Genomic DNA, 25938 nt, shown 5'->3' with positions numbered 1-25938 from the left:
GGCAGAGAGAGAGAGAGAAGTAGAAAGAGAGAATGGGTGCACCAGGGCCTCCAGCCACTGCAAACAAACTCCAGATGCATGCACCATCTGGCTTACGTGGGTCCTGGGGAATCGAGCCTCAAACCAGGGTCTGTAGGTTTCACAGTGCTTAACTGCTAAGCCATCTCTCCATCCCAAGTTGGGTGAATACATTGCATTTTACATCATGTATAGTTATCAGTTTATGGGGGCTAGGGGCGGAATGTGGTGGTTTGATTCATGTGTCCCCCATAAACTTAGATGTTCTGGATCTAGCTAGGTTCCCCAGCTGATGGCAATTGGAAATTAAAGCCTCCTAGAGGCAGTGTATTGTTGGGGTGGGCTTATGGGTATTATAGCCAGCTCCCCCTTTCCAGTGTTTGGCACACTGTCCTGTTCCTATTGTCCACCTTATGTGGACCAGGGGATGATGTCCACCCTCTGCTCATGCCATCATTTTCCCTGCCATCATGGAGCTTCCCCCTTGAGTCTGTTAGCCAAAATAAACCTCTTTTTCCCACAAGCTGCTCTTGCTTGGGTGATTTCTGCCAGCAATGTGAACCTGGCTGCAACAGTTACCTAGGACAGTCTACCATCCCAGCAGAGGCAGGAAGCACCAAGCTACCTCATGGTGTTTCTCCCTTACTGTGCACACTAAAGAGCAAGATAAAAAAGACAGGAACTTCCATTTAGAAACAGCGCATTGATCAGGGAATGGGGTGGGGAAAGGCACAGGAAACAGCCTGATACTTTCCTCTTATCCATGCCAGGAAACACCTACATTGGACAGTTTGTTTTAGGAGAGCCTCATGGACATGGCATCATGAAGTACAAAGCCGGGGGCTACTATGAAGGGGAACTCTTCCAGGGCATGAGAGAAGGTCTGGTTCCAGGGTCTTGGGCAGGGCATTGTGGGGGAGCTGGGGAATGATGCCTACTCAGAGGGAGGAACCACTGACTCAGCCTGTCTGATAGAAGCTGAAAAGAGGCAGAGGTTGATGCCTTCTTTTCTGCCCTATACCGTGTGCAATGCAGTTTAGCTCATTAGTACACAGGGGTCTGCCTGCCATGTCCTAGGACATGGGTCATACTTGAGCTGCCCACTGTTACATAGCAAGTAGCCCAGGCTGACCTGACCTGGAACTCACTCTGTATTCCCAGGCTGGCCTTAGACTCACAATGATTTCCTACTGCTGCCCCCTGAGTGCTGGGATTGAAGATGTGTGCCACCACACCCTGCCTTTTTATTACTTTTTTTTTTTTTTTCAATTCTGGTTTACCTGGCTAAAAAAAGTTGGAGGCCGATTGAAGGGGTACCTGTCCATTTGGGCCAGATATTGGTAAAAACCCCAACCATACCCTAGAAGTGAGCCTGGCAGGTTCTAGTACATCTGACTATATGGAGCAACTTTTCTTTCTCAAGGTTTGCTTGTGATAGGGTACAGAAATACCCTTAGGTTTATGAATTATCTAAAGCCTGAGAGTACCAACAGTTGAACAAAGCCATATCCTCATTCATCTTCCCCTGGCCTTTCAGATTGAGGTGCCTTGCATGGGTAACTCTGCTCCCTATGAATTGTGGTTTAGAAACCCAAAAACAAGTGTGCAAGTTGACCATAAGGTACTACAGGCTTGTCTACCAGATGGTAGAGCATCTTTGGTCTGAGATGTCAGGTCTGAGGGGCACTTCTGTAGGTCCCCCCCCCATACACACACAGTCACAACCTATGAGAGCTAGAGTGGATCATGTGTCATCTTTGCTGACCTGGGAAGTGGCAGCTGTCACTGTCCCAAAATGCATCTTCTATTCCTGCCTGGGCAGGACTGATACCTAGGAGGAAGCCTAACTTTAGGGAGTAACACTGAGACCTCATCCTTCTATAATTCTACCTTCCTGCCTGAGTAGAGTAGGCCCAGGCAGAGTCCCTTGAAGAGGCTGGGGGAATGGAAGCAGAGTCATCCCTGGCAGAAGGCATGGAGTGTAATTGTTGTCTTTTGGTTCCTTCATTAGGACAGGGGGTTCTGGAGGACAAGGATGGGCAGGTGTACCAGGGGTCCTTTCATGACAACAAGCGACATGGCCGTGGGCACATGGTCTTTAAGTGAGTATGGGTCTTGGAGATACAAGCTAGCACTTGGGAACAGGAATGATCCCACAGTTTCTGGAACACTAAGGGTTGTTAGCCATGAGGCAGATCTCTAGAAGGCCCCAGGCAGTGTCCAAGCCTTAAGTACATTCTGGATCCTGGTCTTTGCTGTTTCTGTACCTTTCTTTTCCCTCTGTCTCTCCCACCCAGAGCCCAGTACCCTAGTGTCAGGCTGGTACAAGGGTGAACCCATCCACCATGGGTTTGCAACCACTTTATTGAGAGGGAGGGAGGAAAAGAGAACACAAGTGACTATGGGTACATCAGGACCTCTTGCTGCTGCACGCAAACTCCAGACACATATGTCACTTTGTGCATCTGGCATCACATGGGTACTAGGGAATCAAACCCAGGACATTAGGCTTTACAAGCAAGCACTTTAACTGCTGAACCATCTCCCCATCCAGACCCTGGGTTTCAATAGGGTTAAAAGACACCTGGCCAGCAGAGCCACCCACCTCCAAGCCTGTGTTCAGATTTCCTGGGTGGATTCTTACCTAACACTTGTCCTTGAAACAGAGTCACCTCTCTTGTTTTTTCTTCTCTGTCATTTCCCATTTTGAGCAGCAGAAGCTGAGCATATCCTGCACAGGGCCCAGCATGCCCTGGAAAGTGGGTCCTGCCACAGGGGGTAGGCAGACATGTTCCCTCCTGTCACTGGTCCTCCCAAGCCAACTCTGGCAATGCAGGAGCTCACAGGCCATCTGTTCAAGGCCTATTTTTGCCTTGGCCCTGGTGATGCGTGCTGAGCCCAGCTAGAGGAGCCAGTCTGAGTCACCATGGCCACCTGGCTCCCAGCTGAGGGTTCTGTGCTGTGCCCTCAGGAATGGTGACAAGTATGAAGGCGACTGGGTTCGAGACCAGCGTCAGGGACATGGAGTGCTCTGCTGTACTGACGGCTCCACATATGAGGTATCTGCACTGTGACCTTGGGAAAGAGTTGTGAGGCCATGAAGGGGCTAGGCTTCTTTGGAGCATCTACCTGTGCTTCACCTGACAACACCCTGGAAGTGATGAACCCCCATATCCATGCACTCCTCTCTTTTTCATCCACACTCAAGGAGATGACTATCCTTCTACTTTGTAAGTCTTCTGTTAAGATGGACCCTTTACCAGAAGTCAGGTTGCCAAGGAAAGTCAAGGTCCATCCACACATGTGCTCTGCATATGTAACAGGCATGAGATAAGTAGGTATCATGAGCAGGAGTCAACCATGCTGGTGCTGTCCCTGAGAAATATGATGTAGTTATTAGTCAAGAAAAGTGGCAAACTACCAAGAGAACACAAGAAGAAGTTCCAAGTTACAGTACAAGGTGGTCCTAAGATGCAACTAGGACTGACTTGGGCATTCCTGGGCTGTCACCATTCCTCTTCCTCCCAAGCCAACTCCTTCCAACTGGAAGCATCACACTCAGTGATCTCTGGCCACATGAGTTGTCACTGACCTAGTTGTGAGACCCTCATGGAATCCAGTGCTGGGACCCTAAGCTTTACAGCTTGCAGTGGTGGTGATGGAGAGGGCCGTGGCAGCAGGGGCTCGGGGATCCCTGGGTGTCCCATGGCTCCAACAGGAAAGAGTGACACATACAGGCCTCTAGACTTTCAAGAGTCAGAACTGCCACTGCCACCTGGCTTCCTGTAGCCTCAGTATGGGCACTTCTGAGAATGGCATTGTTGCAGATCCACCATGGCCATTGGATGCACACTCTTGCCAGGTTTCTCATATGGCAGATAGAACAACACATGGAACAAATGGGCCCTTGGATATAGGAGAGACCTAGTGCCTCATTCATACCTGAGTAGTAGGGGAGCTGTTCTAGAGGAGATGACCCAAGTACAGGGAACTTAGGAGAGTGATGCTGCTGAACCCCTGTAGGCCACTGGGCTCTAGGATAAAAACCATCTGGGAGTGAAGCCTCCTCTCCCCACAGGCCCTATAGCATCCTCTGCTGACAACTGGCATTGAGCCCACTGGCCAGGGAGAAATGTTTAGGGCACAGATTCCTGGTGGAGAGACAGGACAGAGAAGGGTGGTTGAGGGATAAAAGTCATGGGCATAGGGCCCTGGTGGGGATGGAACCAGGAGGGTGGTGGGGGAAACGTTTCCACAGCACTCACTGTTCTTGAGGTGGTGGGATGTGGAGTGGCAGAAAGCACACCTGCTTAAAGAATGAAGGGATGGTTTAGCGGTTAAAGTGTTTGCCTGCAAAGTCAAAAGACCCAGGTTCGATTCCCCAGGACCCACATTAGCCAGATGCACAAGGGGGCACATGCATTCGTTTGAAGTGGCTGGAGGCCCTGGCATACCCATTCATTCTCATTCTCATTCTCTCTCTCAATTAAATAAATAAAAATAAAATATTTTTTTTAAAAAAAAGAACGGAGAATTCTGCTTGGGTTGAACTCAGCACAGGGATCCTCCTGTGGCAGAACATTGACCGCAGGCCAGCGTCCTCATGCTCCTGTAGGAGTCCATGTAGACACTCATATGGCCCCACTGGCCTAAAGGTACCTCTTCTGCACCTGAGCCAGTCTGCATCTGTACATACTGCTGTGACCAGCTAGCAGTCCCCCTCTCCGTGGGTAGATGGATTCATATCCTATCCTTGTAGAACTTGCCTTTACAGTATGTCCTAGACTCCAATCAGATGTGCAGTGGGAGAGTGTGAGATAGGAAGAACCCAAAGGATTTGTCTCCTTTCTTCCCCATTCTGTGCCTGACAGAGTTCTACGTGACAAGCAAGGCCAGAACTGTCAAATCATGGCATTTAGTTTCACTTCCTACATTCCAGACACTATTTCAAGCCCTTCACTTGTGGATCCTCATGAACCTCACCGTACCTCTGTGAAGGCTGTTGGCCTCATTTTATAGATGGGGAAACTGAGGACCATATATGGTCTCCTAAGCCAGGAAGTGGCAGAGCAGCTGTTAGCCCCAGTCCATAGCATCAATCTTCCTTTCCCTGGGATTTGAGAAAGGTGCTGCCCTATTGGGCCCCTCCAGGCCCCATCCCACTACTCAGGGACAAAGGAGAAACTGTACCTACTAATAGTCCAGAAAGATACCACCACAACCACGTAGGGCAAAAGTGAGGGTGAATCACAGAAGGCTTTGTGCTCCCCAGCCCTGTCCCACAAGTCTTAAAGTGGACCAGAACTTAATTGCTGTCCATGATTGGCCAATATCCACCAGGGGCTAGGGTTTCTGTAGGGCCCTATACAGGCTTCTCCTACTGTAACTTGGAAATTTTAACAAACTGGTGTAGACAGGACCATGAATGCTGCCTTACCATTACCACCAGAGGGCAGCACAAACCTACTCACTGACACTTAGGCCCACGTTCTGAGTTTGGATGGGAAATGCCCTGGGCCCAAGGCTTCCAGGCCCTATGGCTGGTGGCTGAGGCCAGAATACTTAACAGTGAGCACAGGCCTCAAGACTGTAGCACTAGCAGTGGCCACTCAGATTGCCGTGATTGTTACTCCTGGGGCTAGAGCCTGGGACTCCACAAGACAATTGGCAAAGGCTTACCCACTGTGTGGCCTGCCTTCAATTCAGTGTGGCTTGGCGCTTTCCACTCCCCAAGAGGTGGGGCTGGGAAAGATGCCCACCCTGAAACAGTCTGCATAGTCTCATAGCCCTGAGTACTGTCAGAACCTCAGCACCCTGTGCCTCATCCACAGGAGCAGAAGCCCTGGGCAGCGTCCAGGGAAGAAGACACATGGGCCTCTGGCTCAGTCACTCAAGAAGCAATGGCATGGAGTAAAACTTTTGCAGTCAGAACTCAAGTGGCCAGAGGACCCATACCTGGACACCCAGGCCCTAAATTCCACATCCCTCCGGCCATCTTTTATGATGGCCTTGGCAAGGCTGAGCTAAAGCGCCCATGGACAGTGAACTGAGAAGGGTACCCAAGCCTAAGAACAAGCCAACAACCCAGAGCCATCTAGGGGTCAGAGCTCTAACTATCAACACTCAGAACCACAGAACCACCTGTGCTTCTGAGGCAGCAAGAGGTTTCACATGCCACTTGAGTAAGAAAAGATAATTACCCAGTTTGTCACTTGGTCCTCACTAACCAGGAGAGGCAGAGGCTCAGCTGATGACCATCTCTACACTGGGATCTCTGTAGAAGGTGCCACCTCCTGCATGGAGTGGAGAGTGGAGACAACAGTCGTGAGGCCTACCTCTAATGAGGCACCACTATTCCTTTCATTGTCATTAATCAAATATTTTGCCTTCCCTTAGAAAATAAACAAAATATGAAGTTTTTGTAAATGTTCAGTGGCACTAAGCACACTCATTGTGCAGCTATCACTGCCATCTGTTCTCAGAAATTCCTCATCTCCCCAGACTGCACTCTTGTCTCCCCATTTTCCTTGCATCCTTGGCAGTCACTTTCTCAGTAAGTCTTACTGCTCAAGGAACCTCATGAGTAGACTCACATAGGGCTTGGCCTTATCTCACTGAGATGCTATCCTCAAGGCCCATGCTTTACCACATTGTGTCAGAATGTCCTTTTGAAGGCTGGGCGGCCTCCTGCTTGTGTGTATGTCCTGTTCTCCTTGGCCATTTTTCTGTTAGTGGATACTTGACTGCTCCCCATATATGCTGTTGGGAATAATGCTGCTATGAGATGCATATGCAGGTCTTTTGGTTCAGACCCAGCAGTGGAATGTCTACATATATATATATATATATATATATATATATATATATATATACACGTATATATATATATGTATATATATATATGTATGTATGTATGTATATAATAATATATAGATATGTATATATAATATATAGAGAATATATAACATATAGATGTATATAATATATAGAGAATATATATGTATTCTAATTTTTTTGTTTATTTTTTCTTATTTGAGAGTGACAGAGAGAGAAAGAGGCAGATAGAGAGAGAGAATGGGCGTGCCAGGGCCTCCAGCCACTGCAAACCGAACTCCATGCGCCCCCTTGTACATCTGGCTAACGTGGGTCCTGGAGAACTGAGCCTTGAACCAGGGTCCTCAGGCTTCACAGGCCAGCGCTTAACCACTAAGCCATCTCTCCAGCCCATATTCTAATTTTTATTATTTACAACTTCCATAATTATAGACAATAAACCATGATAATTCCCTCTCCCTCCCTACTTTCCCCTTCACAACTCCACTATCCATCATATACCCTCCCCTTCTCCATCAGTCTCTCTTTTATTTTGATGTCATCATCTTTTCATCTTTTCCTCCTATTATGATGGCCTTTTGTAGGTAGTGCCAGGCACTGCACAGTCATGGATAGCCAGGTCATTTTGTGTCTGGAAGAGTGCATTGTCAGCAGTCCTACCCTTCTTTTGGCTCTTAGATTCTTTCTGCCACCTCTTCTGCAATGGACCGTGAACCTTGGAAGGTGTGACAGAGATGTTTCAGTGCTGAGCACTCCTCTGTCACTTCTCAGCACTATGGTGCTTTTTCAGTCATCCCAGAAGTCACTGCCATCTGAAAAGAGAAGCTTCTCTAACCAAAAGTGAGAGTAGCATTAATATGTGGGTATGAACATTAAGAGAACTGCTTTCCGAGCAGTTTGGTGAGCATAATATATGCAGTTAGCCAGATACCAGCAGGTGTTACACCTCTAGGGCTCATGACTTCCTCCCTCATAGGTTTTTCATTATCAGGCATGTATTCCCTCCCATGACTTCTAGTCCAATTAGAGACCAGTTGGTTTCCCCATAACAGACATGCCACTGTTGTACCCATTGGCTCATTTGGCCTAGCTGGCCCAACTTAAAGCTTTCAATGTCCACTGTTGTTTATCTCCACTGATGACTTCTTCCTCTCACATGGTGCTGCATGCAGTGTGGCTTTTTCCATCTTTCTGTCAGCTAGTCTGTAGGGAGGAGGTTTTTAGCTCAGTTCCAGCAGGATTTCTCAGTGACCTTGCAGCCCTAGTAGGTGGAGTCTTCAGCAGTAGGGTCTTACCATCTATTCCTGGTAGGAAACCAAGAGCCTTGGCAATGGCCTATAATGTTATGGGGGCATAAGGGACCTCCCTGGCCAAAAGCTCACTGGAAGGTATCCCATCTCTGGCACTAAAATTTTTCTAGTAACAATCTATGGCTTCTGGGCACACCATTGTCCAAAAAGGTAGGTTTCCATATGATTTATTTATACCCTCTTAGATTTTTTAAATTTATTTTTGTTTATTTGAGAGAGGGATAGACATAGAGAGAGAATGGGTGTTCCAGAGCTTCCAGCAGTGGCAAACATTCCAGATGCATGTGTCACCTTGTGCATCTGGCTTATGTGGGTCCTAGGGAATAGAACCGAGGTCCTTTGTTTTTGCAGACAAGTGCCTTAACCACTAAACAATCTCTCCAGCCCACCTTCTTAGATTTTGATTAACCCTCCTCCTACCCTTCCTTTACTCAACTCAATCTCTTCCCCTGACCTCACTTAGGCCTTTCCATCCCCTATGTCCCAATATTTTTAATTTTTTAAACTTATTTACTTATTTGAGAAAGAGAAAAAAAGACAGAGAATGGGCATGCCAAGGCCTCTAGCTTCTGCAAATGAACTCTAGACACATGGGATATCTTGTGTATCTGGCTTATATGGGTCCTGGGGAATTGTACCTGGGTCCTTTGGCTTTGCAGGCAAGTACTTTAACAACTAAGCCATCTCTCCAGCCCAGTAATTATATTTTTAATTATTTATAGATCTGTCAAACTTTTCCATAGTGGCAGCACTAGTTGAAATTCCTAACAGAGAAGCAAGGGTTCCAATTTCTGCATCTCCTAACCCATAGTTATTTTCTGATGTTTTTAAAGCTGCCCTCCTAGTGAATGTGAACCCCACACCCTGTCCTCTACCACCACCAGCAGTGAGCACTTAAGACCTGAACCTCATCTACCATCTTGTCATTACTGTGAAGAGTTGGCTGTCATTCTTGCTAATGGTTGTGCAGCAGGCCTCAACACCATATTTTCAGTGTATATAGCCCCATAACCTAGGGACACTTGCCTCTTAGCATATGTCCACTTCAAGGCCATATAGCAGTCATTACTGGGGTGCATCTGACCTTTTGATTTTGACCTGCAGACAAGTGAGCCTGTAGGCAGATGCTTAACACTTTAACATTCAGGTGTCTCCAGAAAGCACCACTTCCTGATGGATCTGCATTTTGCTTTCCTCTTATTCCAGAGCCAACTGCATCCTAAAATGTATGGCGAGTGGTCAGCCTTTCCCTAGTCATAGTGCCCTGCTTTTCTGGTCTTGGCTCTGTGCTAGTCATGATGTGTGCTGCTGCAGCTGCTGGCTTCCCAAGGTCCCTGGGGTGGTAGCTCTGTGAGCATTGGCTGGATTTCCTATGTTAGGTAGCCCGCTGTTTGGCACACCTGTGTACACATGGAACAGGTGGTCAGTCTTATAAGCACCTTCAACAGCCGCAGTCCCCTTTCCCTTCTATACCTGACATGTTGTAGGAATGCCAGTCCAGCTAGAGGCAGAGGCCTGCTTGTCATTCTGCAGCCACTTCCTGTATCCCAAGCCTGCCCTCCATGGACCTGAAGGGTTCAGTCTAGGAAGGAAAGGTCATTGACCCTAGGCATGAATCGAATATGGAAGATTAGTGAGAAGAGCAACGGAGTACCTGAGCCCAATGGTGGCCTTTCAGGAGCCCAGCTGTTCGCCATGTTAATCCTCAGTGTGCTACTACAACCAGCACAGGACGGGTCAGTATTGCACTCCTACAGGCTCTGTGCCCCTGCACAGTGTAGGCAGAAACTTCACAGTACGCTCTGAAATCCTAGGAAGTTATAGGCAGGACCTAGAGGCCAAACGCAATGCCCTGTGGGCCTGCTGTTCACGAGAAGGTGATGGAAGCCACCTGCTATCCCTGCGGGCCAGGAACTCTAGTCCCTTACTGTTGTGTGTAGCCAACCCCACCTGACTTCTCGCAGGATCATCACCCAAGAAGGCTGAGAGGCTGTGGCCTCAGCAAAAGGCCTCACCTGTTTCCTGTCCAAGGCTTGACATTGGCCAAAGACAGTTACTTCTTCTAGATCATAAACCTATCAAGGCTGGCTCTGGGCAAAGATCTGGAGCTTGCATTGCTCACTGCTGCATTCTACCTGTCACCCTAGCAAGGACCAAGGTATGCCCAAGGAGGTAAACTTCTGACCAAAACGGACTTGCAGCCAAATTGAGGGAGTATGGCCACCAGAGAGTCACTAATAATGGAAGTATAGGATGGAAACAGCATTGGCTGACTGGAATGTACTTTCTTCCATAAGAAAGGGGACAAATGCTTGCTTCCAGTAGTATATTAAACTCAGTTTGCTGAGCATGGTTTCCAGCTGTGGCAGAGCAGAGGTGGATTGGAGCAAAGCTCCATCCTTCTAATTCTGAGGCCACTGTAGCAACTGTAGGGCAGATTCCACTTAGCTCTCATCTTGGACGCCCATTTGCTGATGTTGGATTCCTGTTTCCTTCAGGCTTGCATTATTTTGGGTGCACATCTGGGCCATAAGTGGCCCTCCCCTGGCTGGCTGTGCATCACCAATGGGATAGGTGTATGTGGATGTTCATCCATGAACACCCATCCTGCCCTGTGTGTCACACAGCAGTGGTGTCTCCCACCCTTGGGGACTTGTAGCAATTAGTCCTCTTCTCTACCTCTCTGTGGCTGAGGCTCCCATACCCTAGACCATGCTTGAGTAGTTCCTGTTCTCCTGAGGAGCCAGAGGTCCAGGCAGGAGGTGGCAGATACAGACCTTCTGGCTCTCAAGTCCAGACCAATGCTACCTTAGACTGCTTCAAGGTGATCACTGATCACAGGGCCACTGTGGAAGCGTCTCTTCCACAGGAGGCTCCCCAGAACTCCAGAGGTTAAGACAACTTATATGTATGTATTGATTTGGGTGCAGAATGTTCAGATGTAGGCTTTATAACTTCATTCAGGCAAGACCACACTCCAGGGATTTGTACCATCCAAGGGTTGTCATGAGTCAGGAACACCCAGCCCCAGCTCTGTCAAGTACAGCTCACCAGCTGCCCACTGCAGGGCTGGTGGTAAATAGAGTGGACATTGAACACTGTTACCCACACTGGAGTGGATGCCAGGGACCATACTGACTGAGAGACTCCTACCACAGATTAGTGCCGCCTATGCTTGTCAACTCACCACTGCATGGACCATTGGCCCCATGGGCAGGCAGCCTCCACATCACTGTGTGTTTATCATTTCTGGTGCCTGAACACTCCTTCCTGGCCATCATGCTTAGACCTGCCCACAGCTCTACTTCCCTTCTTCATAAAAGCCCACTCTGGAACTTTGCAGAGTCCTAAATGGGCACAACAGGCAACAAAAGAAAAAAAATTACCATTCATTCAGCCATATCCAAGGTAGACCCTCTTGTGGTATCCCTTCATAGTGTTTATCATCAGTAGAATGCGTTGTCACCCTTGGGAGAATTGGAAGGAAATCAGTCACAGGAGGAATGGGAAAACGTATAGGGAGAAGACAGTAAACTACAAGGCTTTGGCCCACTTGATGGGAAGTCTGCAGTAACACAGTGGAGAAAGCCAAGCCAGGGGAGGGTCCCTCATGCACGTGGGATACATACAGGCCTCAAGCAGTACTCCTGAGACTTCACCACAATGGGTGCAGCCTGGGAGCCCTGAACCTCAAAACCCTGTTGTCTAAGCCCTGTGTGGCCTGGCTCTTGGCCTCCACTAATGTCTGTACAGATGGGAAAGGACTGTCATGATCAGTGCCAGTGGCAGCCACACCTAGGGGAGAGTAGAAGCTCATCAGAGGACTGCAGAATCAGGGATGGTGGGCCAGACCACATCTGCTGGAATGGGAGGATGTCAATTGAGCATTCAGCACTCTATGCTCCAGGAATTCAGCTGGTGTATGGCTTCAGGCAGCACAAGCTGTCCTAGTACTAGGTAGGCTCAGAACCCTTACTGTCTTCCTTCAGTGACCATATATGGCCCAGACGCCCAGGATGCATACAGAGGCCTCAGCTGCTATGGTGGCCGGGACTGAGCAAGACAGCTAGAGCTCAATTAACTTCCACATAAGAGTGACTTGAACCAAGCTTGCCTTTGGCCCATTTCCTCCCAATACAAGTCATTCCTAGTCAAATAGAATACCGTCTGATCTTGAGATTTTCCATGGGATGTAATCCTCCTCCTGCTTTTGTTCCACTCTGCTGTGTGTGATTTGGAAAGCCAGGTCTACTATGGAGAAGACAGAGCAGAGCATGTGGTGAGCAGGAACCTCCCCTGGTGTAGGGTGCATGGACTCAAGCCAAGCATTCTAATTGCCTTTTCCTTTAGAAGCACCAGGCAACAGAACAACTGCACCTTGGTGTTGGCCCCATTATAGTCACAGGTTCAGATCTCCTCATGATCCAACCCACAAGTACTGCATCTTTGTATTAGAATGTGGTTGTGCTAAATGCCTGTGTGAGCGTGCTCTGCTTGCTTGGTATATGCTGTGCCTTTGTTCCCCTACTTCCTGGCATCATTAAAATTCAAGGGGAGAATACTCAGCAAAGCAAATTGAATCCCTTCTAACAAAACACAGTGCTCTGCCACCAAAGCAAAGACTCCATCAACCTCAGGACCATGGGGTTTCCTGCAGTCTTTGTCTTGGCCAGATCCCTAGAGCCACCCTCTGAGGTCATCTTGTTCTTCCTGCAGGGCCAGTGGCACAGCGATGTCTTCAGTGGGCTGGGCAGCTTGGCCCACTGCTCAGGAGTCACCTACTGTGGTCTGTGGATCAATGGTCACCCGGTGGGTAGGTGTCCCTAGTCTTTCCGTTGGACTTGTAAGGACTACTTTGAATTTGTGTCTGAGGCTATCTTCATCTACCAGGTGGCCCTGGACAGTCACATGGGATGTGGTAGAGCATAAACATACAGGCAGAACTGGGATGGAATGGAATCAGGAAAGCATGTTCTAGTTTAATTTCCAAGGAGCTTGTGAATATACAGGCCTTGGGCCCAAGAAGTCCTACTGCAAACAGCCTTTCAGCCTAAACTCCAATCCCCAGCCACAGGCATTCCTTAGCCCTGGTATCTCTTAAACACAGGGATCTAGGTATTTGGAGTGCCTGGTCATGCTATGTCAACACCCTCACCCATGTGGCTTCCATTGGCATAACTACAAGGTGGCCCTTGCCACCTCCACCTAGAGCCACCTCCCTGGACTATCTTGCTCCCTGTGGTGTTCCTAGTGGCCTCTCCTTAGACACAGAACAGTGGTGCCATCCGAGGAGTGAGCCTAGCCAAGAACAAAGTCCTTCATCTAAACTTTCAGCCAACCCTAGAATATCACACAGGTATATGAGAGGCCTCAGCCCAGCCTCACATGCTACCTTGCTTCATGTGCTTGTGTCCATTCTATCACTGTGATGAGTGCTGTTCTTTGAGAGCATCTCTGACTGGGTGGGATAGGGCTGGAGCTTCTCCCAGCCACTAAAGCCTTGTTCTGCCTCCTCAGCGCAAGCCAAAAGGATTGTGGTTCTGGGTCCAGAGGTGCTGGAAGTGATCCAAGGATCTCCCTTCACACTGAACATACAGCTGCAGCAGGATGATGGGGAAGTTGCCAAGAGTAAGCATCTCCAATAAGGCATCCTGACTCTTCCAGAAGATAAATAGGCCTCAGGCCCTTAAGCAGAGCAAGCCCAGGCAAGGTGCCTAGTTGGCTCCTGGGATGACTTTGTACAGAAGTTCTTGCTTCCTGGAGCCTGGCAGAAGGCTTAGGAGGTATGCAAGTCCTCCAGCTCATTGGGACCACATGTATGTGCATGCACTGTGTGTATACCTTTGCAGGGAGTGTACACATGTGTCTGTGGCACTTGCAGACTCTCTTTTTTTTTTTTTGAGGTAGGGTCTCACTTTAGCCCAGGCTGACCTGGAATTCACTATGGAGTGTCAGGGTGGCCTCAAACTCACGGCAATCCTCCTACCTCTGCCTCCCGAGTGCCGGGATTAAAGGCATGCGCCACCACTCCTGGCTCACTTGCAGACTCCAATGGCTAGCATGCATCCTATAGGACAGAAAAGATGCTGTTGGCTTGGCTGAGCAGGTGTGAGCCATGACTCAACTAGCCTTAGGCATTCTCACTTTCCCTCTGGGGTAATCAAGGAAGGAAAAACTGGCTCCTTTTTAGTCCGCTGAACTCCATGCCATGACAAGGTATGTGTCTGCTGACTTCCCAGAATCCTTCCTACTCTGCTGACCTCCAGTATGTATTCATTCACCCCAGTTCAACACTACAACAAAGAAACCATGGAATGAGTCACATATTTAGTCACAAGTGTCTGTCACCTTTGTTATTTACATACCATAAATAAGTCTCTAATATCTTTAATTTATACTTTAAAAAATAGAGCCACATTTAGCCCACGCTGGCTTCAAAGTCACTGTGTAGCTGAAGGTGGCCTTGAATTCCCGATCCTCCTGCCTCTCCCTCCCAAATGCTGAGGTTCTAGGCATGTACTCCCACACTGGCTCAATTGCATGATCTCTAATAAGCTTGCAGGTCTGAGCAGCCACCACCACAGTCCTTTTCAGAATAGTTCCATTTCTCCAGAAAGTTCTTTTGACCTACTTACAGCCCTGTGCCCTTCCCAACCCCTGATGGCCACTAATCCATTTTCTGCCTCTATAGATTTCCTCTTTTGGACATTTCATATAAGTAGAATCATATCATGTGAGGTCTTTGATTCACTTCTCACTTGCATTCTGTTTGGGGGCTTATCCACATTGCAACATGTATTTCCCTTTTTTATTTAACTATTTTGGCATGTGTAGTATGTGGTGTGTACACGTGTATGTGCAGATGTGCACATAGGCAGAGGAGAGCACCCAGTGTCTTCTATTGCTCATCTGCATGTTTTCTGGAGATAGAGTCTATCTCTGAGCAAGGGGCTGAGGTTTATGTGAGCCCCAATGATTCTCTTATCTCTGCTCCTCACAGTACGGGGGTTACCGACCTGCAGAATGGAACTTGGAAGGTCTCAGTCCCTCGTGCAAGTACTCTTACCAATGAACCATCTCCCCAGCCAGCCCTCCTCCTTGCTGAGCAGTAATATCCCATTGCCTGTATATATCACACCTGTGTGCCGTGCTCTTTAGCAGCTGACAGACATTTGAAATAGCAGGAATGGTGCTAAGATCATTGTACAAGATCACATTTTCTCTTGCATATACCAACACATAGAAGTGCTGGATCATGTGGTTGACACATTGTAAACTTTCAAAGAAGCTTCCACTGTTTTCCAAAAATTTTAGCACCTTTTCATAGTCATGTAGCAGTGTATACAAAACCTGTGCCACTTTGTGCATCTGGCTTTACCTGTGTACTGGGGAATCAAATTCAGGTTGTCTTGGCTTTGCAGGCAAGTTCCCAAACCTCTGAGCCATCTTCCCAGACCTGGATCTATCTATCTTTCTTTCTTTTGTTTTAAATAAATGTCTTCTTCCAATCTGTGGCTTCTCATTTTCTTTTAATTTTTTTTTTTTAAATCTGAGAGAGAGAATGGGCTCCTGCCAGCACTTGCTGTTCACTTTTGGAAATGACCAGGGCCATCCTGTGGGCATGCAGTGGGGTCTTCTTGAATTTTTTACTTGTTCTTCCCTAATGCCTAATGACATTGAGCAACTTTCCACTGCCCATCAGCCATTCACACATCTCCTTTGCAGAAATGTCTAGTCAGATTTCCACTTTTTTTCTAAATAAGCTGTTGCTTTTATTTGTGTTCTAAATGTTCTTTGTATGCTCTAGCTGCAAGTCCTTTGCTAGATTTTTTTTATGAGAGAATTGGCATGTCGGGCCTGTAGCTACTGCAGTTAAACTCCAGATGTGTGTCATCTTGTGTGCATGGGTGAAATTGTGTGCATGCATCACTTTCTGCTTAAGTAGGTTCTGGGGAGTCAAACCTGGGTCCTAAGGCTTTGCAGGCAAGTGCCTTAACCACTAAGCCATCTCTCCATCTTGGATTTTCTTTTTTAATGTTATTTATTTATTTTCCAGCAGAAAGATATAGACAGAGAGCAAGAGAGATAGAGAGTATGGGCACACCAGTGCCTATGGGCACACCAGGGCCTGTAAGCACTGAAAAGCAACTGTAGATGCATGTGCCCCTTTGTGCATCTGGTTTTACCTGTGTACTGGGGAATCAAATTCAGGTTGTCTTGGCTTTGCAGGCAAGTTCCCAAACCTCTGAGCCATCTTCCCAGCCCTGGATCTATCTATCTTTCTTTCTTTCATTTTAAATAAATGTCTTCTTCCAATCTGTGGCTTCTCATTTTCTTTTAATTCTTTTTTTAATCTGAGAGAGAGAATGGGCACACCAGGGCCTCCAGCCACTGCAGATGAACTCCAGACGCATGTGCCACCTTGTACATCTGGCTTACATGGGTCCTGGGAATCAAACCTGGGTTCTATGGCTTTTCAGCCAAGCACCTTAACCACTAAGCCATTTTTCAAGCCCAGCTTCTCCTTTTCTTAATGCTGTCTCTTACACAATGAAAGATTTAACTTTGATAAACCTTCATCTTGACAATTTTTTCTTTTATGGATCATAGTTGGGTTTTGTTTTTTTTTTTTTTTTTGGTTTTTTAAAAATCTCTTACATTTAGGTCTATGATCCATTTTGAGCTAATTGTTGTGGGTAAGATAATGGTCTGAGCCCATGTGCCAGCACTGTTTGTTGGGAAACTATCCTTTTTCCACATTGCCTTGGCACTTTAGTCACAAACCCCTTAGCCCTAAGAATAGAATTAATCCCTAAACTCAGTTCTGTTCCACTGATCTATGTGACCCTCCTTATCAGGTAAATCCTGTCTATGCCATACTATGTTATCCTAATCTTAGCCATAAGTGTGCTTTGTAACTAGGGAGGCCTCCAAATATATTATTTTTCAAAACTGTTGGCTATTTAAGGACCTTTACATTTCCACATACATTTGAATATCAGCTTGTCAGTTTCTGCAACAATAACCAAAAGCCTGCTGGGATTTTGATGGGTTCAAGTGAGTTATCAGAGGAGAATGGCCATCTCTCAGCACTGTGTCTCTAGTCTGTGGACTCCAAACTCCAGTTAGCTAGCACTCTTTCTTCTCACCAACACTTAATTTTCCTGCATGTCTTGTGCTGCATTTTGAAAAATATTTTATGTATTTATTTGCAAGGAGAATGGGCATGTCAGGGCCTCCTGGCACTGCAAGCAAATTCCAGATGCATATGCCACATTGTGCATCTGGATTTACATGGGTACTAGAACTCAGGCCATCAGGCTTTGCAAGCAAGTGCCTTTAACTGCTGAGCCATCTCTCCAGCCTTTGTACTGCTTTTGTTAAATGTATTTTTTTTGTATGTGTGTATTATGTGTGGCATAGCATGTGTGGTGTATTCACATGTATGTGCTGATGCAGTGCCCCATATTCTCATCTGCAGTGCTCCATGGGCTTGTCTGTAGTGGCCAGAGGAGAACATCAAGTGTCTCTTTCCATCACTTACCTGTCCACTTTTCCCCAATCTAAGAGTCTAACTTGAGTCCAAAGCTTGCCATTCATGAGCCCCAGTGATTCTCTGGTCTCCACTCTGCATAGGACTAGGGTGTGCGTGTCTAACCCAGCTGTGGGTTCTGGGGACTCAAACTCAGGCAGTCTTAGGCCTCTCAAGACACTGATGCTTCTACAAGAAGTACATTTAACTGCTGAGCTAGTTCTCCAACCCTGTTAAATCTATTAATAAATTGCCCTCAGATGTTTAATTATAGTACTGTTATTGCTATGATTGTTAATAATTCATAGTGAATTTGTTAATATTCTTTATTTTTTGAGACAGGGTCTCATGTATCCCAGACTAGTCTTCCTATGCCTTCCCCAGAGTACTAGGGTTACAGGTGTGTACCACCACACTTGGCTTATGCAATGCTAAGGACTGAAGCCTTTTCATGCATGCTAATCAGATATTCTACCAACTGAGCTACATCCCCAGCTCTTGTTATAATCTTTTTGTGCTGTTATTAATTTGTGAGGAGAGAGAGAAACAAAATATACCAGAGCCTCCTGCCCTGCAAACAAACTCCAGATGCATGTACCACTTTGTGTATCTGGCTTTATGTGGGGAATTGAACCCAAGCTGTCAGGCTTTCAAGCAACACCTTTAATCAATGAGCCATCTTTCCAATCCATAAATGGGATTTTTTTGACTTCATTTTGAAGTTTCTGGACTGTAATTGACCAAAACAATGTTATTATTGACTTATATATTGATCATATATTCTTCTTTTGTTTGTTTTTGTTTTGTTTGAGGTAGGGTCTTGCTCTAGCTCAGGCTGACCTGGAATTCACTATGTAGACTTAGGGTGGCCTCAAAATGATCATATATTCTTCATTTGTCTGAATTATTTATTAGTGGTGATATTTTAGAGGATTCCTTAGGACTTTGTGTTTATACAGGCTCGGGCTTGTCTGCACATCAGTTCACTCTGACATCTTCCTTTTCAGTCAGAATGTGTTGACTTTCCACTGCTCTATGTTCTATTCCTATGAGCCAAGAGTGGGGTTCCATTTGCTCTGCTTTGTCAGCAGCACTTGTTATTTTCTGTCCTTTGGATATAGCCATCCTGTGGGCATGAGTCCTTTTTTGTGTTTTTGGTTCACATTTCCCTAAAAGTTAATGACATTGAACATTTTTTCATGTGCTTGTTCGCCATTAGTATATCCTGTGGAGAAATATGTATTCAAATACTCTGTTTTGTAAATGGATAATCTTTTTATTTTGAGGTAGTAAGAGCTCTTTATATAGTCTAGATTCAAGTTCCCTAGATAACTGCTTTGTAAGATTTCTCATTTTGTTGGCTAATTTGAAATTTATTGGTGGCATCCATTGAACCCCAAATATCCATGTTGACTGAAGCCTAGTTTTTCAAAACCCAAAACAAATGGCTCTGGTGCCCACATTTGAGGACACTGCCTAACCCATGATCATGAACATTCATGCCTTTGTTTTCTCTTAAGAATTTCTCAATAAGCAGATGTAGTGGCACACACCTTTAATCCCAGCACTTGGGAGGCAGAGGTAGGATTGCTGTGGGTTCAAGGCCACCCTGAGACTACCTAGTGAATTCTAGGTCAGCCTGGGTCTGAGTGAGACCCTACCTCAAAAACAATAATAATAACAATAAATAATTTGGGCCTGGAGAGACAACTTAGAGGTTAAGGTACTTGCCTGTGAAGCCTAAGGACCCAGGTTTGATTCTCCAGGTCCCACATAAGCCAGATGCACATTGTTGCACATGCATCCAGAGTTCATTTGCAGTGGCTAGAGACCCTGGCATACCCATTCTTTCTTTCTCTCTCTCTTTCCCTCTCCCTCTGCCTCTAAATAATTAATTAATTAAAACAAAAAAATAAAGAATTTTGCAAGCCAGGTGTGGCAGCACACACACCTTTAATCCCAGCACTCAGGAGGCAGAAGTAGGAGGATTGCCGTGAGTTCGAGGCCACCCTGAGACTACATAGTGAATTCCAGGTCAGCCTGAGCTAGAGTGAGACCCATCCTCGAAAAATCACACACACAAAAAAAGTCTCTTTACTCATGTAGTCACTACTTCTGGTTCTCCTTACCCTCTTGTAGATCCAAGTCTCCATTTAGTAACCTTTTCCGCAGCCTGAGGACTCATGCTTCAACAGTGCTCGTAGTGAATGCTTGCTGTGGATAGACCCTTCCAGCCTTTTTATGTTGAAACCATCTTGATTTTCCTTTTCCTTTTGATGAATAATTCCCCAGCTGTAGGATTCTAGCTCTTTCTCAGTACTACTGAGTTGCTGCTCCATCATCTTCCCACTGCACTGTTTTTGGTAAGAGGTGTGCTGTCCTCTGGATGTCTTCTGGGTGCATTAAGATTTTGTCTTTGTCAGTGGTCTGAATAATTTGATCATGATGCAACAGCAAAGCATTTTCTGTGTGGTTCTTTTGCTTGGGATTCATTGAGCTTCTTGATCTGTGGACTTGTAGTCTTCATCAAATTCAGAAATTTTTCAGCCTGCATTTCCTTTTCTTTTTTTTTTCTTTTTTGGTTTTCTGGGGTAGGGTCTCTCTAGCCCAGGCTGACCTGGAATTCACTATGGAGACTCAGGGTGGCCTCGAACTCATGGCAATCCTCCTACGTCTGCCTCCCGAGTGCTTGGATTAAAGGCGTGCGCCACCACACCCAGCTAGCCTGCATTTCTTACAGTAGTCTTCCTGTCACTGCCTCTCTGTGTATTACCCATATATCAGATTGCTTGAAGTTATCCCAGTTGCAGATCTCCCCTTCCCTTCCTTCTTCCTTTTCTCTCAGTACTTCTACAGCAATATTGTCTTTTGTTTTCTTTTTCAAGATAGGATCTCAGTCTAACCTGGGCTGACCTGAAACTCTGTAGTCCCAGGCTGCTCTCAGACACACTTCATTCCTCCTACTTCTGTCTCCTAAATGCTGGGATTAAAGGCATGCGCCACCACGCCCAGCTCACAGCTCTATTTTCAAGCTTGCAAATCTTTTTTTTTTTTTTTTCAATGTAGAGTCTCACTCTAGCTCAGGCTGACCTGGAATTAACTATGTAGTCTCAGGGTGGCCTCGAACTCACAGCGATCCTCCTACCTCTGCCTCCCGAGTGCTGGGATTAAAGGCGTGCGCCACCACGCCCAGCTCAAGCTTACAAATCTTATGCAGCATTGAACATGTCATAGATCACATTGAGACGTTTTTCATCTTGTTCATTAGTTTTTGGTGGGGTTGATTTATTTGTGTGGGGGGAGTTGTTATATGTGATGTATGAAATATATGCATGTATGAGTAGATGTGTGCCCCATGCACATGCATGTAGACACCATAAAAGAACATCAGAACATCTCTTACTGGTCTTTCATGTACTTCCTTGAGACATGGTCTCTCCCTCAACCCAGAACTGCTCTCCATCAGTGGACCCCATCAATTTTCCAGTCTCTGTGCTACCACATACACATACACTTCCTGCAGACAGGGGTTATAGGCATGTGTGGCCATGCCCAGCTTTTTATGAGTGTTCTGGAGTTGAACTTAGTGGTCTTTGACCCAAGAGATCTTGATGTTTAAGCAACAAGCACACTTTACCACTGAGCAATCTCCCTGCCCTGTTTGCTTGTTTTTGAGACAGGGTCTCACTATGTAGCCCAGGCTGGTCTGGTACTCAATATATAGAGAAGGCTGACCTTGAACTTGCAGCTACTTCTCTTGCCTCTGCCTTCCAAATTCTGGGGCTATAAATGTGAGCCACTGTGCCCAACTGCATTGTAGTTTTCACCTCTCACTGTTTTATATTTATTTAGTTGCTAAGCACATAGAACACAGTTGGCCCCCTTATTTTTTGAGACAGAGTGTCATGTAGATTCACACTCACTATTTAGTCAAGGATGACCTTAAAGTCCTGAGCATCCTGCCTCTACTTCCTTATGCTACAGGCATGTACCACTATGCCCAAATTAAAATAATTTTCCTAATGTCCTTGATTGCTAATTCTACCACCTGTGTCACATCTGGGTCAGTTTCAACCAATTTATCTTTCTCCTCATAATGCACCATTCTTTCTTGCATTTTTTTTTGCATGCCTCATAATCTTTGATTGAATGCCAGATACTGTAAATTTTAACTTATTGGATGTTGGATATTTGTGTATTCCTATAAATATCTTTTCTTGAGCTTTTGTTCTAAAGCAAAGTTAAGTTACTTGGAGACAGTTTAATCCTTCTGGTCTTGTTTTCATGATTTGTTAGGTCAGGAGGAATGCTCCATCTTAGACCAGCTATTCCCCAATACTGAATCAGAGCTCTTCTGAGAACCTCACAAGTCTTCTGTAACTTCTGAGTCTTTCTTTTAAAAAAAAAATATTTATTTATTAAAGGTAGGGTCTCACTCTAGCTCAGGCTGACCTGGAATTCACTATGTAGTCTCAGGGTGGCCTCGAGCTCACAGCAATCCTCCTACCTCTGCCTCCCAAGTGCTGGGATTAAAGGAGTGCACCACCACACCCAGGACTTCTGAGTCTTTTCACCTGAGCTACCTCCAGGCCCTTTTCCCAGCCTAATAGAGTCTCCTTGCATGTGTGTGCTGAGCTGGCTGCACACTTCTACTTTTACTCCTCCCTCCTTCCCCACATTCTAGCTCATTTTCCTCTGAGCTGACCTCCCCTGCCACCTCAAGTGGGAGCCCAGATAGTTTCTGCTGTGCTGCTGGATGTAAGTTTATCCTCAGTTTGTAGAAAACAGGCACTTCCCAAGTCCTCAGTAAAGCAGATGTGCACCCCATAGTTCCCCATAAGCTCTAGGAGTGCAAGACTGTCACCCCCTCTTCACCCTCCAATCATTAGCACAACCATGCTACCTCTTCCCACAGTGCCTAAGTTGCTGCCCAACACTCCTCTCTGCTGGATTCTCCAGGTGTGGCCATGTGTCAAGTTCACTGCTTCTGTTTGTCCCAGAAGTATCCAGTGATCTGTGCTCTCTTACGTAGAGGGATGGTAGTGTCCACTCTAAAGGCCCTGTGCACCAGAGCCACTCGTACCTGGATTGCCTGGCCCATCACCATGCATGTTCACTCAACAAACACTTTCTGGACTTCTGGACACTGACTATGTGCTAGGCACTGTATTTGGGACTAGGAAAATGAATGGGAAAGGCTAGTCCATCTCCCAGGGTCAAAGTGGCAGATGGGAAGGAAGAGCAATGATGTATGTCCACTCTAGATGACAAGGGCTTTGATGGAAACAGACCTTGCTGCAGACACCCATCTCCCTGACCTGTCAGGCTTTGCCACAAGTAAGAGCTGGTCAAGGAAAAGTCTTCCCAAGGAATATACATGATTGGCCAATACAGGATGAGCTTTGAGGGAACTGAATCCCGGAATCTGAGATTAGGGTCCAGGGTTCAAGGAGAAAGGACAGAGGTGCTAAATGAGAGAAAAGGCCCCAGAGGTGCCAGGATCAGGAAGAGACCTTTACCAGGGACAGACCTAAGGAAGGCAAAGTAGGGTCCTTCCAAGTGGCCAACCAAAGTTGAACATGGTCACACTGAGGTATAAATGGAATAGGACAAGTACCCGCCACCTTGAAACCAAGTACAGGTTATAGTCAAGATGCACTCAGGCCTGTAAATGCCATTCCTCACACAATCTAAGATGTGTGTCTCCCTTCTGGAAGGTGAGAGTGGCCGGATCCTGAAGATCTCTGCGGGCGTCAGATATGTGCAGCTCCCAGCCTACTCAGAAGTCAGTTTTTTCAAAATGGATGAAGACCACTTGGAGACACCCATTGAGACACCATTGTAAGGGTGATGCCTCTTGCTGGGGGCACCTATGGGGAGGAGTGGACTAGACGGAGGCTCAAACAGCTCTCTTGACCACATGTTCCTCTATACCATAACTGATGCAGGTCTGGTAGTGCCAATCAGCCAGACTTGGGAGGTAGCAAGGAGGAAAAGGCAGCTGGGCTGTGGTACCAGGGGAAGAGAGCAGGAGAGGATCCACTAACTGGTCCTCTTCTCTGGGCCTCAGTTGACTCAGTCTAGCAGACACTTCAGGATGACCCACACAGCCCCCCAAATGTGACTGAATAGGATGCCTTGCCTGGGCCAAGTCCCAGAGTCCAGGGCCAGGATTTATTGCATGATGTAGCCGCTTCAGCACTAGCCCCTCCAGCCACACTCTGGTGTTTGTTTATCCTTCCCAGTGGGTTCCAGTGCATCTCTTATCCTCTGGCCATCCCCACACCCTGCAAGCTGGAGCCCAGTTGTGCTATGAAACATGCTGAAGTCAACATAGTCTCAAAAGGAGAGCTGGAGCCAAGGCTGGACTCAGAAGCCTTCAATGACCAGGAAGACACTCCCGGGGACCTACCTGGTAAGTAAAACCAGCTGGTGGTGGGTAGAACTAGCACTCAGAAGTATTCAAGACAACAGGGTGCCCAGAACCTGAGTAGGAGGAAGACAAAGTAACCCTTGTAGACAGAGGGACAGTGGATCAATTACTTAGGAAGATGGGGCCAGGCCTGAGCTGCTCTTAGCAAAAAGAAAGCAAGACCCCCTCCAACAGGGAGTCAGAGCTACCCATTCTGAGTGATCGTGTGGTCCACATCTCTGCCGTGTAACTTCAGCACCCACAGGAGACAAATAGTCCCAGACTGGCTGAAGCTGTACATCCCAGCCTGGCTCAGCATGTATAGTTGGGTTTGTGGGTTCTGAGAGCCCAGGTAGGTTCAGCCCTGGTGGGGCCTTTTTAGGAATGCAGACTGTAGTTCAGGGTCTGTCAGTGAGGGCTGGATCAAGAGGAAAGCAAGTAAAGCAAGGCCATGAGGTCTTATGGTCAGCTTTTGCAGGACCCACCGCATTCAAGCCCACTGTGGCCATAATCCACTGTACTCCAACCAGGCCTTCCTGGGTTCCAAAGGGAGATGCAGTCCTTCCTATCTGTTCACATACTATGTGACTTTCTAGCTGGTTCTGCCCCATGTGTGTTTATCTCACATGTCTTCATGGAGATACAACACCTACACCCAGGCCAGGCAGGTGGACCTGCACCCTTGAAGAGTATGTGACCAGATTTACTACTGATCATTCAGGAATTATTCATGCAAGCAGGTGTTAAGCTCTGGAGTTGAATCTAAGTTTAATCACTGCATTTTATTGTGCCTGGTGATATTAAGTCCTCTTATATCTCCATAAATACTCCGCTTGCATCTTAATGTAGTCACAGGGACAACATGGCTGGCACCCTTGTTCATGGAGACATCTGACTGGAGCTAGGCTTTACAGGCCTGGCAAGTAGATGAGGTGTCATTTGGGGACCTCATGGTCACATGTGCCTTCTCATGGCCTCCTTGCCATGGCCCTACACCCTGACCCTTCTGGATTCTGATATGAGTGAAACAGATGGGTAGCTTCCACTCTAGGCCATGCTGCTAACCAGTGGTACCTGAGCCTTGATGATGCCCTCCAAGGCCCTCCTGGGAGTCCCATGGCTTCCCCTCTGTAGACGGTGGTCATACTTGGTTGCTCGGTGTGTGGTTGTCATTCACATAACAGAAGAGGGACAGAAAGACAGTGAGATGGCAGTACGGGGTCTCAGTGGCACAGGTCTTTGGGATTCTTGTGCCCCCAACTCTCCCAGGAGTCCCACTGTCTGGTGACCAGAAATCTCTAGAGTGTGATGGGTCTGTCTTTGCAGGGGTAGCTAATACATCTCTGACAAGGATTTTCCAAACAGCCACCCTGCAAAGAGGATGACTATGAATTCTCCAATGGGAGTACAAGGGCCCTGAAGGAAGGGCTCACATTCTTTCCTTGAGAGCCAGCTGCAGGCTCAATGTGACCAGACCCTATACACCCCTGGAGAAAAGCCAGGCTAGTCCAGCCTGGGGGCTACAGGTTCAGGGGGGCTCAGGGTGGGGGCCTGGCCTATCTCCCACTTTGTCTACCTCCTCCCCAGTCACAGGAGCAGTTGCATGCCACAGCGGCAGAATAGTTCTCATATTTCTGTGTAAAAATACTCACTGGGCGCCACGCCTTCCGCTTAGAGAGACTTTCACAGCCAAATACCGAGGTCTCGATGGAAACCAGGCCCTGGAATGCAGGGCCTGCTATACACCACCAAGCGCCTGCCCTGCCTCCTTCAGGTGGCTCCACAGTGAGGCTCAGTGTTTGATCCTTGTAGTAATGTTATAACAGAGCTTG

General features: G+C 46.9%; 1 protein-coding gene across 5 annotated transcripts in view; it reads left to right on the top strand.

Moving 5' to 3' along the window:
• Morn1 (MORN repeat containing 1) overlaps positions 1-25938 on the top strand; it is a 65969-nt gene that overhangs the window by 5990 nt on the left and 34041 nt on the right. For 4 of the 5 annotated variants that reach the window (XM_045148659.1, XM_004657410.2, XM_045148662.1 and 1 more), the window contains 7 exons: positions 789-899; positions 2030-2120; positions 2990-3077; positions 12879-12975; positions 13680-13790; positions 23412-23535; positions 23940-24109. In XM_045148659.1, coding sequence (XP_045004594.1) covers positions 789-899; positions 2030-2120; positions 2990-3077; positions 12879-12975; positions 13680-13790; positions 23412-23535; positions 23940-24109 — 792 coding nt within the window. The remainder of the gene's footprint in view (positions 1-788; positions 900-2029; positions 2121-2989; positions 3078-12878; positions 12976-13679; positions 13791-23411; positions 23536-23939; positions 24110-25938) is intronic. The other variant, XM_045148661.1, reaches the window with a different exon arrangement.

The sequence above is a fragment of the Jaculus jaculus genome, chromosome 5 (assembly GCF_020740685.1).
Source record: "Jaculus jaculus isolate mJacJac1 chromosome 5, mJacJac1.mat.Y.cur, whole genome shotgun sequence".
Taxonomy (NCBI): Eukaryota; Metazoa; Chordata; class Mammalia; order Rodentia; family Dipodidae; genus Jaculus; species Jaculus jaculus.
This window is presented reverse-complemented; position numbering and strand designations above follow the sequence as displayed.